Consider the following 18029-nt stretch of genomic DNA (forward strand, 5'->3'; position numbering starts at 1 on the left):
GTGACGCTTTATTTCCTCTTGTGAGCTTTTATGTGCAAAAGACCAACAAATGGGTCACCGTTGCTTAAATGACTTGTCATTCATTTTGCATCCTGCATGTAGTATTTCTGAAAAAGTAATGGCGCTTTGTTGTGCAGAAGTTTGTTCCAGTGATTTTGTTTGATAATTACAAGGAACTCTGACTGTTAGTCATTTATAACATTGTTTAATTTAATTTTATTTCCAAAAGTAGATGTTGAAAACTAGTTTCCCATTTAAATATATGTTCTTAATTTTGTATTTCAATGGCTGAAAAGTTGTAAGATCCAGGCGCATTTTTCTGTGAAATCTACGTGAAACCACGTTTGTTCTCTCGCTTTTTTTTGAGAGGCTGAGCAGTATTAAGTTAGTTGCCCTGTACTACTAATACACCTACTTGCCGAGCCCTAGTCTATACTGCCAATAGTTTAAAAGAGGGGAAAAAAAGGAAAAAAAAGGTGTCTTGGAGCCTGTTAACTTAAAGTCCTTTCAAAAGCCAAATAAGACCCCCAAATAGTTTTGATTTATCCAGATTACTTAACAGCATTACCATCCACTAAACTGACAAAGAACAACATTTGGTAGCCCCAACTGTTCTTTGCAACTGAGATTATAAGATTCCATTCAGGAAAGCACTTAAGCATATGCTTAAATTGCTTTGCTTTGTTGGTGCCCTGTAGCATAACAAAACTAAGGGGGAATGGGTTTGACCACAACCTCTTCCTTTGTTTGATCTGCCTGTGTTAGGATCAGTCCAAAACTACACAGGCAGGCCACTACATATTATTCCACATAAGTGCTTTATTAACTGCATGTGGTGTGAATTAAATTAGTCTAGCTTTGTGTAATTTGGCTCGGTTTCACTCACCAGCTGAAAACACAGGTAAATCATCTCTCAGTAAAAATAACTGCACCGCTGTTCATCTCTACCTTAGCTGGGAGATCAGACCCCATTAGTTGATGAAAAGACAGGCATAAGCCACAGAAGCTCAAAATCTGGACTGTATCCATCTAGCAGTAGTCATTACCAGGCACTTCAGAAAAATGTAACCCAAAGTGAGCTGCTTAGAAATCTGTAACTTCATTAGAAATCAGTTTATATTCTGGAATACTAGGGTTTTGCAAGGCAGTGGGAGAGGGAAAGCGGTTCATGACAGTGTCGTGGTATTTATTCAGGACTGTTGCAAGTATCTTTCTCTGTAACAAGAGAGTAAAGTAATGGGCAGGAGTCCTTACTATGATAGGTATTTGCTTTCTATTGTGTTCTCTATATATTATCATTTCATTTATGTCTTGTGTATTAGTTTCTATGTATCCTTTGAATGAGCCAGTTTATTATGGAAATTTTGACTATTTAGTTTTGTTTCCTGCAGAAAATATTGCAGCTACTACCTGAGAGGATTTTTTATCGATGGCATTTTCGCAGTATAGGTAAGAAGGAATGGTTTAAAAACATTCTAGTACAAATAACATCAATGTTTTCTGTAGTCGCTTCCCTGGTTCTGCAAGTCCTGTTAACCACAGAATCCCCTAGTATTGCCTGTACACAAATAGTACTTACACATGAAACTTGCAGCTGAAAATTCTTGAAGCAAATGGAAAATCTTTTTACCTGCTGTAACAGCTTTCTGTGTCCCTTGTTTTGTGTGGCTTTGGTTGCCTGCTTAATTTTTATTTTGCATGAATGCTCTTTAAATTTTTATGTTCTTTGATTTACCTGGGTCCTCTTCCCTTTTTTCTCTTTCATGTGCTAGAAGCTATCAAGATGATGTGGGTTATAAACCAACACACCTTTTTCTAATTAGGTCTCCCTTTGTATTCACAGACTAATGTCAAAAAATTAAGATTGAGGAGGGTTGTAGAATCTGTATGTGACTCTCTTGCAAATTTGCATTATGATAGTCTTTTGCAAGTGATCATATACGAGATGCCCATACAAATCCGTAGTACTAAATATTGCTCTTTGCCTCTTCCTGGAAGTTTATTCTGTAAAACTTATGCTGTGAATAGGTGGCTGTTTGGTAGTTGAGCACAGGCTGTGCTAAACTGAATACAAACCATCGGACTGCTGCAGTGAACAGGAGCTTAATTTCTTCTGTGATATTCCTGTATTCTCTGTGCAGTTCAGTTCATTAATATTTGTGAAACACACAGTTGTCACACTGTTTGTGGAAATTAAATGAGGAATTTCTGATTTAGAGCTGGGATAGTGAAGGAAAGAGATTAAGGACAAATATAAACTTTTTAGTAGTTTTTATTGATCAATTTTTATTTCAATGAGTGGTCCACAATTTTGTTGGCCTTTATAAATGGAATTATGAATACACAGTATTTCTGCAAGTTTAGCCCCAGCTATCTTTTACTGATCCTCATATAATGGAGGATTTGCCAAGCATCACATTAGAATATGACATTGGCCATGACAGACACAAGATACCTATGGATGGCACTCACTTGGGCAAACCAAGAGACTATCTGTTCTTTCCCCACACTTCTACGGCATTTGCTGTACGTATTCAGGCTTCTGGAGCAAGAGAAAGAATAGGAGCAGTCCAGCAGAGAGGAGTCTTGGAGTTAGTAAAGCTTTGCTTTTTTTTTTTTTTTCTTAGTCTCCTGTTCATTCTACATGTTTTGTGGGGCAGGTGTTCTGCAGAAAAAGGCTTCATAAGCACAGAACTGAAGATTGTATTGCAACACGTGCATAAAAAAAGAGCAAAATAAAGTTGCCAACTTAGTTAAGGCACGCACTTGCAGTACTTGGCTTAAAGCACTTCATGTTCTTCTGCTATAGTTTTTTCTCTTAAGCATAAACATAATAGATATCTAACAGGCTTGGTTTAGTCACTCATGAACTTTGGAAATCTAAATTAGAAAAGCAGGATTAATTTTTTTGAACAACTGTCATGTTCTTTAGAGGTGTTCATATAGGACTTTCAACTAGATTTTAGAATTAGATTTGAACATTAGTGCGATGGGGCAAAAAAGTTGTATTGTCTTTAGTTTGAAGACAGTTAACTTTTTAATGATTTAAATATTCCCTGTGGCCTACAGTGCATATATAGTGAATGTTTTGATCTTGTGATCATGTAGAGGAATCTGAAAGCAAAATTTATTCCTCTCCTTTTTTGACCAGGTTGAATAAAGCTAGAGTTAAATGAACGCAGAAATATTGCAAGGTGAAATACATTTATTTTGATAGTCAAAGCACCTTGAAATCCAATGGAGTACTTTAACTTGATAATTTCCTCTGAATTAAATATCTCTGATTCTCATCACTACTTTGAAAATGCTGCTTCTGAGTGCTACCAAAGTGGTCACAACATTTTGTTTTGCTGTTTGTTAAAGTAAATGTTATGACACTTTGGGGGGGTTATATTTCTTCTAAGTAGTACTTTTTTGTTGTTGTTTGGTTTGGTTTCCAGCACTATTTCATCATCTGCCATGTTTTTCATCAGAACAATGAATTTGCTGTTGCAGAAGAAATAATGAGTGGAAGTTAAAGGTCAAGGAAAGGGCTGTTGTCACATTTCCAGTTAGTACTGACAAAAATAAAAGGAGACATCTGCTTGACCACTTTACTACCATTTCATCTGAATTAGTCCAGAACAAATTGGTTTTAGTTAGTTGTTTTATAGCTAAGATATTCTTTATATTTATGCTTCTCTTGAATAGTCATATTTGGATAACTTTTTAGCTCTGTCCAATAAATAAGCTACAAAATTTGGTGGTACAATTATTTACAGCTGTACTTTGTGATTTGCTTTTTGCTTAACATTCACATGCATTAATATGTATTTGCTGTGTATGTTAATAATGTCCATTTAATACTGTGAAATGGTGAGATCTTGAGGGAGGGATCACATTTAAGGAATGTACCTAATTCACAAATCTAGGAGAAATAACAGCTGAGAGCTACATCATGTTATTTTTCTCAGAATTGGATTAAAAAAATTTTTTTACCTGAAGCATTTGATGTATAATCTCTCTCTGGTTTTAAGGTCAGACATGTGAAGCTAAGGGCAGTTAGCCTGGTATTTCTAAAACCAGAGTCAAAATAGTTTGTAATATTAATAGTTGTGTTTTATAGACATGAATGTGGTATAGATTGCTAGCATCGTTTTCTTATCATTATTGTCAATATTGGTGTATTTGAAAGCATTAATCCTACAAGTTGGACTTTTTGATTTCTCCAAATCTAGTTAAGTAAAAATTTCCCCTAGATATATTATTTTTAATGAAAATAATATGAGAAATTGTCACCTGACTAAAATCAAAGTACCTCACTGTAAAGATACATTATATTTAATCTTGTAACACCGATGATGATGATGATTGTAATTTGATTCACTTTGGGTTTTCTCACACCAGAGTTTTCTTTTTCTTAAACACCAGCGTAGTAGCCACATAGTAAATGGCATTAAACTAGTGTTTTCTGTAGTATTTTTAAAAAAAAACATTCTGGTGGAAAGAGACCATCTTAGTATCTGATACATGCCTATTTAATTTTTCTAATCCAGGGTCGATTCTGAAGAAACTTTTGCACACTGGAAATTCTCTCAAGGTATTTCTCTGTGATGATGTATTCGTACTTCTTTTCACTTCAATTCTTGTGAAGCATATTACTTCATAATTTTCTAATATCAGTGTTTTTCAGATTGTTAGGCTTTGTAATTCTATTTATTCAACTTTTAATAATAAATTTTGTTATTTTAATCCTAGATTATGTTTATGTTTATCTTCTTCAGTCATTTTGCTGTTCTAATGACTTTTGTAAACTTACCTGGAGAAGGTATCAATATATTTTGCTTAATACTTTATTTTTTCAGATCTCTCTAGCGCTAAGTATACTGTATTAAGCGTGTTGGTTTCTTGTTCGCCAAAGAGTTTTAAATCCGTTTTTCTTTTTCTAAATATATTGCTAAAATTAAAATTGTGTCTTGTTAATAAAAAAATAAGTAAACAAACTTAGTAAACTTACTAAATACCCTACCTTGGGTGGTTTTGTTCCATCTTAGTTTTCATGAGGATCTTCTGATCCCAGTGATGCTAAGGACAATATCTTGCTTTGACCTCTGTGGGGCAAAGATTTCAGACTTTGTAGGGCACAAAGTATTGGCAGCTCCCTGGTTGTGCATTACACTTGCTGTTGTACTTCCAGAGCCCCTTTTAAGATTGAGTCTTGAGACTAGCCAAGATGCATTTGGCCCCAGGAGCCTCTGAAGTTGGAGTGGTAATGCTGTCTCCTTGGAGTGCCACCGCCTTGGGTACAGGTTGCTTCTACCCTTCTCTGCTCATGATTAAATTAATAATGTGACTGCTCTTGGTATGATGGAAAGACTCACTAGCACATAGCTGGGATGAAAGTACTTGTCCTGCATTTTCTTAACTATTTAACTGTGTTACTGTACTTACAAATCTGTTTTATTATCTTTTTTTCTACAAAATCATCCCCTTGTAGATAAGATGTGAAGGAATCCGACTGTTTCTTCTTTGGCTTCAAGCGCTTCAGACTAATTGTGCGGAAGAGCAGATATTAATATTTGCATGCCTTGTGCCTGGCTTCCCACCCATTATGTCCTCACGAGGTCCCTGTACACTAGATAACCTCATTAGTCCTCCTAATTCGCCAGACGGTGAGTAAATGAACACAATTTCCATGATGAGCGTATTGTCTCCCCGTTCCACCGAGGTCTTTGTAGAGCTATAGAGTTTCTTGTGGGGAAGATGTCACGTGGATGATACTATTTGTCTTTATAATTGAGATGTACTGAATTTGTCGAGCTATTGTATTTGTTGCAGCTGTATAGCCTTCTGATCTTGTCATTCTGAATTCAGAACAGTTGGGTTTTGCTGGTGTTTGTTTTGGTTTCTTTTTCAATTGAGATGCAGCTATATGAACATGTTCTTGCAAAATAAGCAGGTGTGTAGGTTTACAGTTTATTTGTTAAACTGCAGCAATTGCTTGTGTTAACCCTTCCAAACTGCAGTAAATCAGAGGTTGGTGCCATCTTTGATTTACGCGATAGGACTTGGGGAAATAACGGGAAGCCCAAGCAGTTACTGGGCTTCGACTTTGTACAACTTGGTAGCGCATTAATGATTATTTTCAAATTAATCTTTTATAGAAAATATCTTTTATTTAACTATTCTCAGGTTTTCTATGGTTAAAATTTTTTTTTTTTTTTTTTTAGCTAAGATTTTTCCAGAAGAAATAACCCCACTTTTGCCAGCTGTCTCTGGAGAGAAAATCGCTGAAGACCAAACCTGCTATTTTCTTCAGCTACTGTTAAAATACATGGTAATTCAGGTGCGGAGGATATGTTTTTAACTATTCGTATTTGGAGGAATGTACTTGTGGTAGAAAATTAAGTCTACACTGTATCTATATGGAGCTGGTTTTGCCCCTCCTGAGGAAGAAGCTGTCTTCTGCACTTTCTTGTTCTTGTTTTTATAAGGAAAATCATCCCAAAGGTATTTCTTTGTGCCTTTTTTGGTGAAAATAAGAAGCTTTTCACGCTTGTGGTAAGAATTAATGAACGTTACCCAAACTTGCAAGATAACAGCCTATTTTATGTGCTTGTTGTCGCATTTAGAAAATTGATATGGGGTAAAGATGCAATTTGTTCTCTTTGGACACATACATAGCTGAGAAGACATGTAAAGGACCACTGGAGAAAGAAATAAAAGAAGAGATGGTTTCTGAGATTTTTTTAAAAGGATGCAAGTAACATGCACATCAAAAATTTTAATTAGAAATAGATCAGATTAATATGTACAGGAAAGAAATTAAGATAATGTATGTATTTAAAAAGTACAAATTAAGCAACATTTTAAATAAAGTGGAAGCTGTATAGACAATCAACATTAAAGAACTCAGTATTAAAAAAAGATAAAAGACAATTAAATACTTTGAGATACTTTTTTTTTTTTTTTGCATCAAAACGCAAGACCAAAATGATAATTTGGAAGGGGTTTTGTCATCTTGAATAAATGTTTTATTTTGAAAAGTGGCTGTATAAAATGATCACCTTCCTGCATGGCGCTCTGTCTTACGTATCAGAGTCTCACAACACTTCAGTTAAAATATTTTCACTGTTCTTTTTATACGCTTATTACATGTTTGGGATCTGAAAAAACTGACTACATTATAAATCTAATTGCACTGTGGTTCATCAACATTCATTTATTTGTGTTGCTTGGTAGAGGGGAGCACAGTTGGGCAGTAACCTTGCTACAGAAAAGAGGTAAGATTAAAATAATCTGGTGCAAGCGCAGAATGATCACTCGGAGCCAGAACGCAGAGCAAATCTGCATCTTCAAGAAAATTTATGTCTGTGACTGGGTAGAATTTAGCATGAGTCAGTTTATTTGCATAACAAATAAAATGATACAAAAACTCAGTAGTCCTTGTTTCCAAGCTCTACATGTGTATTTTGCAAAAGTAGGATATTGCAAATTCTACAACTTTTAGAGACTGGAAAAAGATCTAGTACAGATTACAGTATGAAAATGTGTTTAAATAAATCTCATGTGACTGATGTAAACAAGTCAGTTTTTCTTTAACTTAATAAATCATCATCTTGGATATAGATTCAGTGAACTTGTTATCTGCTATATACAGTTGGACAGGCTTTTCGAAGAGCTTTTACTGAAAAAAAGTTGAAGAATCCTGTAGTCTTTTGGTGTTGCTTAAAAAAAAAAAAAAAAAAAGGGGGTGGGCCTGAATTTAAAGTATATGTCAAAAGAGAAACACTTTTAGTGCTCACTTGCATTTCACAAAAAGAGAAGTGATGTAAGAGACTAAAACCCAGGTAGGTTTAAGTCATCAGTGGAAAATGTGCTTCATTGTAGAGATGTCTACTTTTACCTTTCTTTGAAATTGCACTGGATTTTCTTATAGACATAAAGAAAATGCACCTGTATTGGTGGCATGCAGCTTATTCCAAATTGAAGGTGTTTTAATATGAAAAGAGCAACTCTGTCAAAATTCGGCACAGTATTCCAAGGAATTGTAGTTCAAAACTGTTGGTGAATAGCAACTTGAAAGTATGTGTATGACTTCCGTGTGGATCTATGCAAGAACGGAAGAGTACTTTTAAAAATAAACTTAGATGTCAGCCTCTCCCTTGTCAGTGGAAATTACTTGTGCCTTGAGTCAAATTTTGCAGAGGAGTATGGCATATGTGTGTGCAACCACATGAGCATTGAGTATGTTTCTGATCAAAAATATATTTGTGATAAAAGTGTAGCCCTGAGTAACTTTGTCTAAATTTACAGGTAAGAAGCAAATCTGTGAAAAACATAAATATGGCATTTTCTGTGCTTCACTGCATTAGAACAGCACAAACACGCTGATTCCTAATGAACTTGCTTTCTTTGATATGCTAAAGCCCACATGACAATATCTCATATTCTTACTGCAGTTTGTAAAGTTTTCTGGGACAGTGTTAATTTTTTATCTCTTGTTATCTTTTGTATTCAATGTGGAATCGTTGTCAGTGTGTAACACATTAACTTAAAGCTTTTTGTTTGTTTCTCTAACTCTATAACAAAGGCTGCAAGCTTAGAGTGGAAGAATAAGGAGAACCAAGACACTGGTTTTAAGTTTCTCTTTACCTTGTTTAGAAAATACTACCTTCCTCACTTGTTTCCATCTTTTACAAAGCTAACCAACCTCTACAAACCTGTTCTTGGTAAGTAGTGAATTTTGTCTTTTAAGTAGAAAAGGAAATAATGGTGACTGTTCTCAGTAGCATCTCTGTTACCTGCTGGCTTATCACTACGATTCTGTTGAATGAGGATTTTTCCTCCCTTCCTTGTTTTTCAGCTGTGTACAAGTGATTTTCCCCTAAATCTAAGCATCTGATTGAATTATGACCCAACCTATCTCCCTTCGCAGTCTTCCACTTCTTCCCATGTGTTTTCTTTCTTGTATTTCAGCTTGTGCAGTACTCTGTGCACCCAAGTTAACTTCTCTTTCCAATACGCTAAGTATCCTTTGTCGTCTTAATCTTTGCACTACTGAGTGTTCCAGCGCTATCTTCTCTTTCTCACTGTACTTTTTATAAGCTTCACAGAGTTTATTAATAAATTAATTTATATTGTAGTAGGAGTAGTTCTTTGTTTCAGATTTTGACCTTCATTTTGCAGCCCTTCTCTTTTGCTTTCTTTTGTTTTGCGTGATACCAATTATAACCTTCAGGAAAGGTCTGTGCTCTTATGTTCTTTTCTTTAAGAGTAATAAAATTATGATAGAATATAAGTATTAATGTAATAAAAGCAGTCAGTCATTGCATCTGTTATTTTGTGTGGAGAAAATGTTGTTGGTAACATGTTCAATACATTTAACCAGAGTCTGGAAGCAATTACAGTTTTTTAAGGTTAGTTTTTCTTTATCTTCTCTTTTTATCTCACCAGATATTCCTGATATAAGACCAAGACCAGTATACATTACTGCAACACGAAACAATGAAAATGTCTATAGCACAAAAATCCCATATATGGCAGCTCGAGTTGTTTTTATTAAGTGGCTTGTTACTTTCTTTCTTGAAAAGAAATACTTAACTGCTGTTCAGAATACAAAAAATGGAGGAGAAATGCTCCCTAAAATTATTCAGGTGTGCTTTTAAGTTTACCTCTTTTTTCTTATGTACATGCTAACCTTGCAAATGATCACAATGCAAGAAAGAAATGCTACTCCTAAGTGAATAAATGGTGTATTTGATTATTTGATTTTTTTTTTCTGTGATGGAGGGAGTCTCTGAGGGAAACCCTTTAGTAATTTACTAGAAATTTTTTTTCCTTGTAGCTGCATGCCTTACTGGCTTCATCAGTATTATGTTTAGACTTTTGGAATTTAATCTGTAAACTGTCAAACTTATTTGTGCCATGGACCATTTCCCAGCAACATCAAAGGCTGCTTTCTTTTCCTCTTGATTATAGCAGCTGTTTCCAATGAGATATTAAAAAAATATTTCACTTTCAAATTGCTGGTTGAGACTTCTGTAGGATTAGGGACTTCACAATGAATTTTACAGAAATAGATGCTCTTTCTTTTAAGATAGTCTCCAGCTTCCTGTTAACAATTTAGGATCAATGTCAACTTATATTCTTCTCTTGAATAGTAGGTCAGTGTCAAATCTGTATTCAGCGGAAAAGCATACATTAACTATTATGGCAGAACTGTATATTTTCATGTCAGTTGTTTTTGGAGTTCTTCATTGTAGAAGTTTGAAGCCCTCAACCAGCTAAGTGTAGCTTGCTTACTGAAAGTGCTTGATCTTTTCTTTCTCATTGGAAATTCCACCTTTTGTATAAACTGCTGTGCCATTCCAACAGACATAACCTGGAAAAATAATTTTTTTCTTCTCACTGGATTTTATAGACAGCTGACACCAAATAAATATTCAGGTTGCATAAAGGTATTGCTGCCATCAAAACAGAAACTGGTCAAAAGTTACCACTTAGCTGAAGCTGTGTGCCAGCTTTTGGCACATGCTGACTTCTTAGTGGTTTTGAAGCTCACTGACTGTAGCCAGTGTCTCGCGAGTGTGGCTGAATATTACCAAAAAAGTTCATTGTGAAAAGCAGCAGAGATGTTATTGCTGCTCAGTTACTGCTCACTTGGTTGAACAGGGGCAGCCTTATTAATGTAGACATAAAGCATTGCCCAAATGCAGTTCTGCTTCGAGTTAGTTAAGTTGGAGTTCTTTTTGTGGTAACTCAAAAGCAGTTTTGTAGTCCTCTGTCTTCTCCTGACTGAATCATTTTAGCTGGACATGGTTCAAGATGTTGCAAAATACACGTAAAGCCAGAACAAAACCTGACAAAGAGTTGTCAGGAATAATAATGTGCAAGAGTATGAGCTGTATATAGTGGTATGATCCATCTTTTCCCAAAAATGAAGGGACTTGGGGATTCTTCTCCACTGTGTCTGTTCGCTACTTCCACCACTGCACCCGTCTCTCTTTTTTTGTCTTATGGCGTGGACAAGTCAGCTGTTCTGGGCTGGGGGGACCCGTATGAAGTGTACATCATGCACAGTATAAGACCAAATTCCTTCTTGGATCAAGTAGTAGACTGAAAATTACACTTCTTGACTGCTGGGATCCCAGTGTGTTGTGTGAAAAAGAGCACTAGTATCTTGAGTTCTGCATAAGTACTCCAGATTTTTCTTGTACACTATTTCAGTTATTTAATTAAGCCTGCATTTTCTTCTGTGTAGACTGTTGGTGTTGTAAACCAAGATAAAAATGCAGAGCTGGAAACCAGTATGTCTTATGCAAGCGAGCAGGAGAGAAGCCACTCTAACAGCAGCACCTTGTCTGACAGAAGGCTCAGCAATTCCAGCCTCTGCAGCATTGAAGAGCAGCACCGGACTGTCTATGAGATGGTGCAGAGAATCCTCTTATCCACTCGAGGATATGTTAACTTTGTTAATGAGGTGTTTCGACAAGTAAGTATGTATGTTTAGTTGCTATTGTATATATATATTTTTTTTAAAGGAAATGTCATGGTTATGAGAAAGAACACTGTGAAGGCTGTTAGTCAGATAACTGGTCAAACTTGATGCTAATCACGCCAGCACCCTTTTAGTTTGGAGTCCTTCCTAGGTCTAGTTTTAACGATAAAATTATGAAATTTTTATAAGAACTGAAGCTTGTTGCTGATGCCAGACGGCAACGTATCCCATTTGAATGGGCCACTTTATTTGTTCTTGGTATTGTGATGTAATTTAAAGGTGCATAAAGAGTTATTGGCTTGCAAATTTATTATTTGAATTAGTAAGATTCTTGTTCCTGTAATCAATGTCAGTATTTAATGTCTGTTTGAACATAGATTGCTTCTACTAGTATTTTTTTATTAATTTGACATCTTTTCAATTGTTTGGGATAAAACTACATGTGGACCTACTGGAGAGTCCCTTTTTTTTTTTTTGTCTGGTACCAAGGTAGCAATTGGTTGAAGCAGCTGTTCCAGGTCCCATAGCTGTCCAGAAGATACTCTCCAGCGGCTGAGTGAGCACACATGCTTTATTATGAAGTATCTTGTGTGGCATGGTTTAGGAGCTCCTTGCTCCACTGCCTTTCAGTGGGATGGATGGCATTTTGACCGGCAGGAGTATGTCTGTGTATGTTAAGAACTGCTGTGGCATGCTGCCCTCTCCTGGTGTTTGTTCAGAGTATGTAAGGTTAGACCAGCTTCCATGGAACAAAGGCTAGCATGATGCAGTACTTTTTATTTTTATCAAATATGATCAGTGTTTAGTAATTGAAACAGATAATGGTGTTTGGATCCTTTTTGTGTTTATCTCTCACTTACAGGAATCTCACTAGTCACTGTGAATCTCCTTTTTTTTTTTTTTCCTTCTCTACTTTTTTTTTCTTTTTCCATTCTACCCTACTTCTTCGCCTTTCTGAAAGCATTCTGTGTAGTGCCCATTCATCCCACTGATGAGCTGCTGTTTCTCTAATATTCTAGCAGGTGGCTTCTGGCTTTTTCAGTTTCTGCATCCTTAATAACTTGACAGTGTCTGAGAAGACCTTTTCAGAAATTTCACATACACTTGTTATATGGCATATTTAAACTTGCTTTTGTTAACCCTTCAATTTTTGTTGCAATCAGCTGTTGGATGTTGAACTTCGTGCTGACTAGAGACAAGGAAATGTACATGACGCAAAGATATTCCCCAACATGAGCAAGATATTTTTGTAACAGTTTTGCAGCTAAACTGGTTATGTGAAAATATACTATGAGTGACTGAGTTGTCTGAAGTGCAATGCTATAGTTTTTGGCCCTGTTAATCATGGAGAGTGGGTAATCTAGTTGGAAGGACCTCTTTTTTAGTATGAAAAATGTATTTTCATCTCCTTCAGTGGTTTTGTAATATAATGCATATTGATATCAAATTTTTTTTGTTGGCAAAATACGCTTTTTTGTACCAGATGACATTTTCAGACATTGATTTCTGTGCTTGTTCACTGCAGTGCAAAGGTCTTCTGTCACTGTATTTTCTTCAGTTTCCTCAGGCCTCCAGAAATGTGGGGAAGCAGCCAGTGTAGCTTTTGTAAGCTTTCATACGGGACATCTTCACAGAGTGATTCCCAAATATCGAGACATTGAGTAGCATGTTGAAAATAAATTCATTGTGTTGATTTCCAAAACTGTAGTGAGAAAGGATCAAATGCCAGCTACTGTTATCCTCATCGCAACTTACTGTCTTGTCTCTACCTACACTTGCTGAAATGGCATTTCACATTGTATACTGCTGATGTAATTTGAAGTTGCCTTCTCCAGGAAGTGTAGCATAGTACCTAAGTTTAGCCAGCCAGACCTCTATGGCTAGTAATGCCTTGTGAGATGAATCCATGTTAAGTTATTAAAGAGCTTGCAAGGAGGAAAAACCACCTCTGTTTTTGTCCAAACAAATACAACATGGAAGTAATTTGGAATTAATAGTTATGGAATTGTGAATGATGTAGATAATATGCATAGGTTGTTGATTAATCATAACTCCTTCTAATACAGACAGAAAAGTAAAAATTATGTATCCTTTCTTTTCTGAGCTGTGTTATTTATGGGTGGTGGTGTGTGAGTGTTTTTATATATGCATGCACATCTGTGTCCTATATATAGTAAAATTAGTTAACTTTTTAATTTAGGCTTTTTTATTGCCACCTTCTGATGTATCTGCAACACGAAAAGTGGTTAAGGTGTATCGAAAGTGGATACTGCAAGAGAAACCTGTGTTCATGGAGGAGCCAGACAAAAAGGAAGACAGTCAGGATGCTGTTGTCAACTTAGAGGATTCATCAGTGCAAACGGATGGTAAACATGTATGGTATCAGTGTTGCTTACTTTATTCTGTTTGCATGCATTATAGGATTTAAGTTTTAAACTCCCTTTGTAGATGAATAACAATTTGAAAAATGTGTGGAAAACCAAGATTAAAAAATGCTTTTATTTAAGGTCCAGACATTGAAATAAATATTGAGTGTTGAGTAGCTCTTACTGAGTGCAGGGAAACATTGCAGCTATTTTGAAAAATGTAATTTGTTGATTATTCCCTATCTAAACAAATAGGATAGCAAAAACTTAAGGGAAGAAATACTAATACGTTCTGCAGTGTTAAAATTTACACTGTCTGTTGGCCTAGTATATGTAGGACTATTTCCTTTTGGTGGTAGTTACTTAAGAATTTGAAAATATCTGCTAATTTGTATATTCTGGATGAAATATTTGGATTCAAATGCCTTAATCTAGGAAACTAAAGTGTAGATACAAATTCTGTGCATCATCTTTTTAGTATCCTATATTTTGAACCATCAGTAGAAGTTGACTTTGACACTGTGAAGTTATTTAAAGGGAAGTTTTGTAGTACTGAGAAAGAGGATCAAGTTGTAAAAACATAGTGAGAATTACAAGGTTTTGACAGATTATTTTTGTAGGGGATTTATTGTTTTGCCAGGCTTAAATTCAAATATTACTGCAATCAGTGACTACAAATGTAATATAAAATATTTTAAACAACATAGCTCTTAAAAGTTTTATGAAGCTTTAAATTTCATATACTGTCTGTCTGTTCAGCGATTAAGAAATAATAGACATGAATTCCTTGCTGAAATGAATGTAGGACATGACAGTTCCCACTTTTTTGCTTTTGACATTTTAAATAATTTTGAATAAATATGGACATACTCCTTTCTGCTTTGTCACTAACTGAATTATGTTTTTCAAAGCTTTCCTCTGACCATTCAGGACATAAGCGCTCATCCAGCTGGGGAAGAACATACTCCTTTACCAGTGCTGTTAGCAGAGGATGTATATTAGAAGACGAGGACAAAAATGTTAAAGCTGGTGCTCAAGCTGCGTTACAGGTGTGGTGTCTAGAAAGGGAACAAGGCTGTAACTTACATAATCATGTAACTCACATTACAAATTATAGTATAGTACATAAGGAAAACAACTACCAGCAGTTGATGGTTTTTGTAAGATACAATTTGGACTTCACTTGTTACTTTTTAAAAATTAATATTAAACCATGTGACCATGTCTTAGAGCCAGATACCTGTTTTAAGACAGACAGTTCATTTTCTTTTCTACTGTGGGTGCTAGGAATTAATCAGAACTGTACATTTGCTTTCCTTGAACCTCATTTACTGGAAATATTGGTGGTTCCTCAAGCACATAATGCCAGGAAATGAGTAGCTGGAGGAATGGTACTCTTACCTGACCAAATAGAAGGGATGCCTACAAAACCCATACTGTGCAATGCACGACTTTATTGGGTCTGAAATGCCACCTGACTTTTCACTAGAATGATGTAGAAAAATGAAGTTATAGGTAAAACATGAAACTTGCTCTAAGGAAAATGAAAGGTTTGACTGGAGGAGGAGAAGTATTTTATTTTAAGTCTTGACTTTTTTATTCCTGACACTATGTAAACAGACTGTAAATGCCTGTTTTGAAGGTATTCTTGACAAACTCAGCGAATGTTTTCTTATTGGAACCATGCATTGAAGTCCCTGTGCTTCTGAAGGAGCAAGTTGATGCTTGCAAAGCAGTTCTGAGTATCTTTAGGCGCATGATAATGGAACTATCAATGAATAAAAAGACATGGTAAGCTTAATATATTCTGCATCATTTAAGAGAAAATTGTGAATGTTTTAACTTTATGGGAGTATTATCGAGTCGGGGAAAGACTGGCTTTCTTGGGGATAGACCTTACTACGTAAATCACGCTTGTGACTGGCCTCTGAATTGATTTGTGAGATTGCAGGTGCTGCTGAGTCTACATCATGATACTATTTGACTTCAAGGTTCTGGCTGGTATTTCCATTCCTGACTTCACCTTCTCAAAAATTAGTTTTTACAGTCCAAAACCAACTAATGTTATTTTGCAAATGATCTGTGAAGTCTGAAGTGTGATCACATTCCTAATATGTAAGGCTTACTGGAGAATTAAGAGGGCGTTTTGGTACATGAAAATTAACAAGTACAGTTAATAGAACGTGAACAAAAAGTACAATTTTGTTTTGGAACCAGGGAACAGATGTTACAGATACTCCTTAGAATAACAGAAGCTGTGATGCAGAAGCCAAAAGAAAACCAAACAGAGGATACGTTCGCTCAAAGCATGTCGGGATTACTTTTCCGAGTGAGTGTTTGGGTTGGTTTGGTTGGTTTTTATGTTGATTTTTCATGATAATTACCCCTAGTTTTAGTTAAATACTATTGCACAGTACTATAAAATGTACTTGTAAAACATGAAAAAATTCTCCTTTGCAGTAATACAAGTAATTATTTTGTAAACTGTTCCTAACAGAGGGAGACAGATTCCAGGTGCAACAAGCAGTTGATTTGATCTGTTCTTCAGGACTCTATTAAAAACCATGGTAGAACAGGCAGGCACACAATCTTTTTGTGAGGTGTCTTCAATGAGTATCTCTAAAGCGTAAGCCTGATGTAACTATTTTCCTAGAAGTTCAGCTGGCGAGTCAGAACCCAGTGACACTGAATGAGATGAAAACATTTATACATTGTATTGTACTTTGCATGCTCAGCTACAGTATCTAGGTCTGAGTGTCATTGGCGTAGCGCAATCACTACAATCATTCTGTAGGTATACGAGACAGTTCTTCATTCTATTATTATTTTTATACACAGTGTATTATTTCAGTTTACCAGAGAACATATAGACAACCCGAAACATACATTTTGGAATTTTTAGAATTCCGTAGTCAGTAACTTTCACAATTATTTACCCACCAATTTCTGGGAGTGTTTTTTTTAATGAAAAATAGCTATGCATAATATCTGTGCATCATGAATAATCAATGTTAATATGCATGTTGGTGTGCTGAATTCATCTTGACAGAAATGCATGAACTGTCACTTGTTTCTTTTCTCTCAGACCCTCATTGTGGCTTGGATCAGAGCAAACCTGAGCGTTTACATTTCTCGGGAGCTGTGGGATGAGCTGCTCAGTGTTCTGTCTGCCCTGACAGACTGGGAGGAGCTCATAAATGAGTGGGCCAATATAATGGACTCTTTAACAGCAGTGCTAGCAAGAACCGTGTATGGGGTGGAAATGACAAACTTACCATTGGATAAGCTCAGTGAACAAAAGGAAAAAAAGCAGAGAGGAAAAGGTTAGTCTCTGTGCTTCAGTGCTTTTTGTATCAAACAAGTTAAATATTTAAGTTTAAACTTAAAAATTAATTTAATCTAACATTAAATACTAATTAATCTATTGTAAGAGCCTATTTAATCAAATGTGAAGTGCTTTGGATTTATGTATTCTCATCCTTCATTGTGGGAGGAAAGGTAATTGGGGTCAATAGAAGATAGCTATTTAGCAGTTTTTAGTATGCACTCAAAATCAGTCTTTTCTGTGTAGCAGAAATGAAATGTGGTTTCCTGTGCTGTGGTCTGGCATAGACATCAATGTAAAAATTCTTTTCCATGTATTTTCATTAAACTTTATTCATTACAGTATTTTAGCTACATTTATGTGCCACCTTGCAATTGATGCACACAGTTGAAGTAGTGATTCTTTTTTAATAATAGTAAAGATTCCTCTATGTTGTTTAAAAGGTTAATATTTTTCATGTCTGAGTGCTTGTAAATCCATTCATACTTTAACAAAAATATGTGCCAAAGCATACAATGCTAGAGAATTTTGTTTTCTTTATCTCTAAGGTGGCATTTTAGAGCCTCAGAAGACAGCTGTAGTGGGAAGATCTTTTTCATTAAGTTGGAAAAGTCATCCTGAAGTTGTGGAACCAATGAGGTTCAGAAGTGCTACAACCTCTGGAGCCCCAGGAGTTGAGAAAGCAAGAAATATTGTTCGTCAGAGAGCAACAGGTTAGACAATAACTAAATGCTTATGTTCCCAAACACTCTGTAACACTCAGGTTTTAAATCTGCCTTGAAGTTGTGGCTGCTTCCAAAAGTCATGCAACTTAGTAATTAAATGCCTTATCAGAGATGTTGCGTACCTGTGTCTGGAC

The 18029-nt window shown here is 35.7% G+C and overlaps 1 protein-coding gene across 1 annotated transcript in view; it reads left to right on the forward strand.

The window, feature by feature from the left end:
• Positions 1 to 18029, forward strand: part of RALGAPA2 (Ral GTPase activating protein, alpha subunit 2 (catalytic)) — a 129103-nt gene that overhangs the window by 18638 nt on the left and 92436 nt on the right. The window contains exons 4-16 of the mRNA XM_010575074.1: positions 1392 to 1449; positions 4536 to 4579; positions 5477 to 5651; positions 6210 to 6325; positions 8573 to 8711; positions 9436 to 9635; positions 11243 to 11473; positions 13680 to 13853; positions 14757 to 14894; positions 15488 to 15636; positions 16063 to 16174; positions 16931 to 17168; positions 17719 to 17883. Coding sequence (XP_010573376.1) covers positions 1392 to 1449; positions 4536 to 4579; positions 5477 to 5651; positions 6210 to 6325; positions 8573 to 8711; positions 9436 to 9635; positions 11243 to 11473; positions 13680 to 13853; positions 14757 to 14894; positions 15488 to 15636; positions 16063 to 16174; positions 16931 to 17168; positions 17719 to 17883 — 1939 coding nt within the window. The remainder of the gene's footprint in view (positions 1 to 1391; positions 1450 to 4535; positions 4580 to 5476; positions 5652 to 6209; positions 6326 to 8572; positions 8712 to 9435; positions 9636 to 11242; positions 11474 to 13679; positions 13854 to 14756; positions 14895 to 15487; positions 15637 to 16062; positions 16175 to 16930; positions 17169 to 17718; positions 17884 to 18029) is intronic.

This window comes from Haliaeetus leucocephalus, unplaced genomic scaffold (assembly GCF_000737465.1).
Source record: "Haliaeetus leucocephalus isolate CR32 unplaced genomic scaffold, Haliaeetus_leucocephalus-4.0 Scaffold450, whole genome shotgun sequence".
NCBI lineage: Eukaryota > Metazoa > Chordata > Aves > Accipitriformes > Accipitridae > Haliaeetus > Haliaeetus leucocephalus.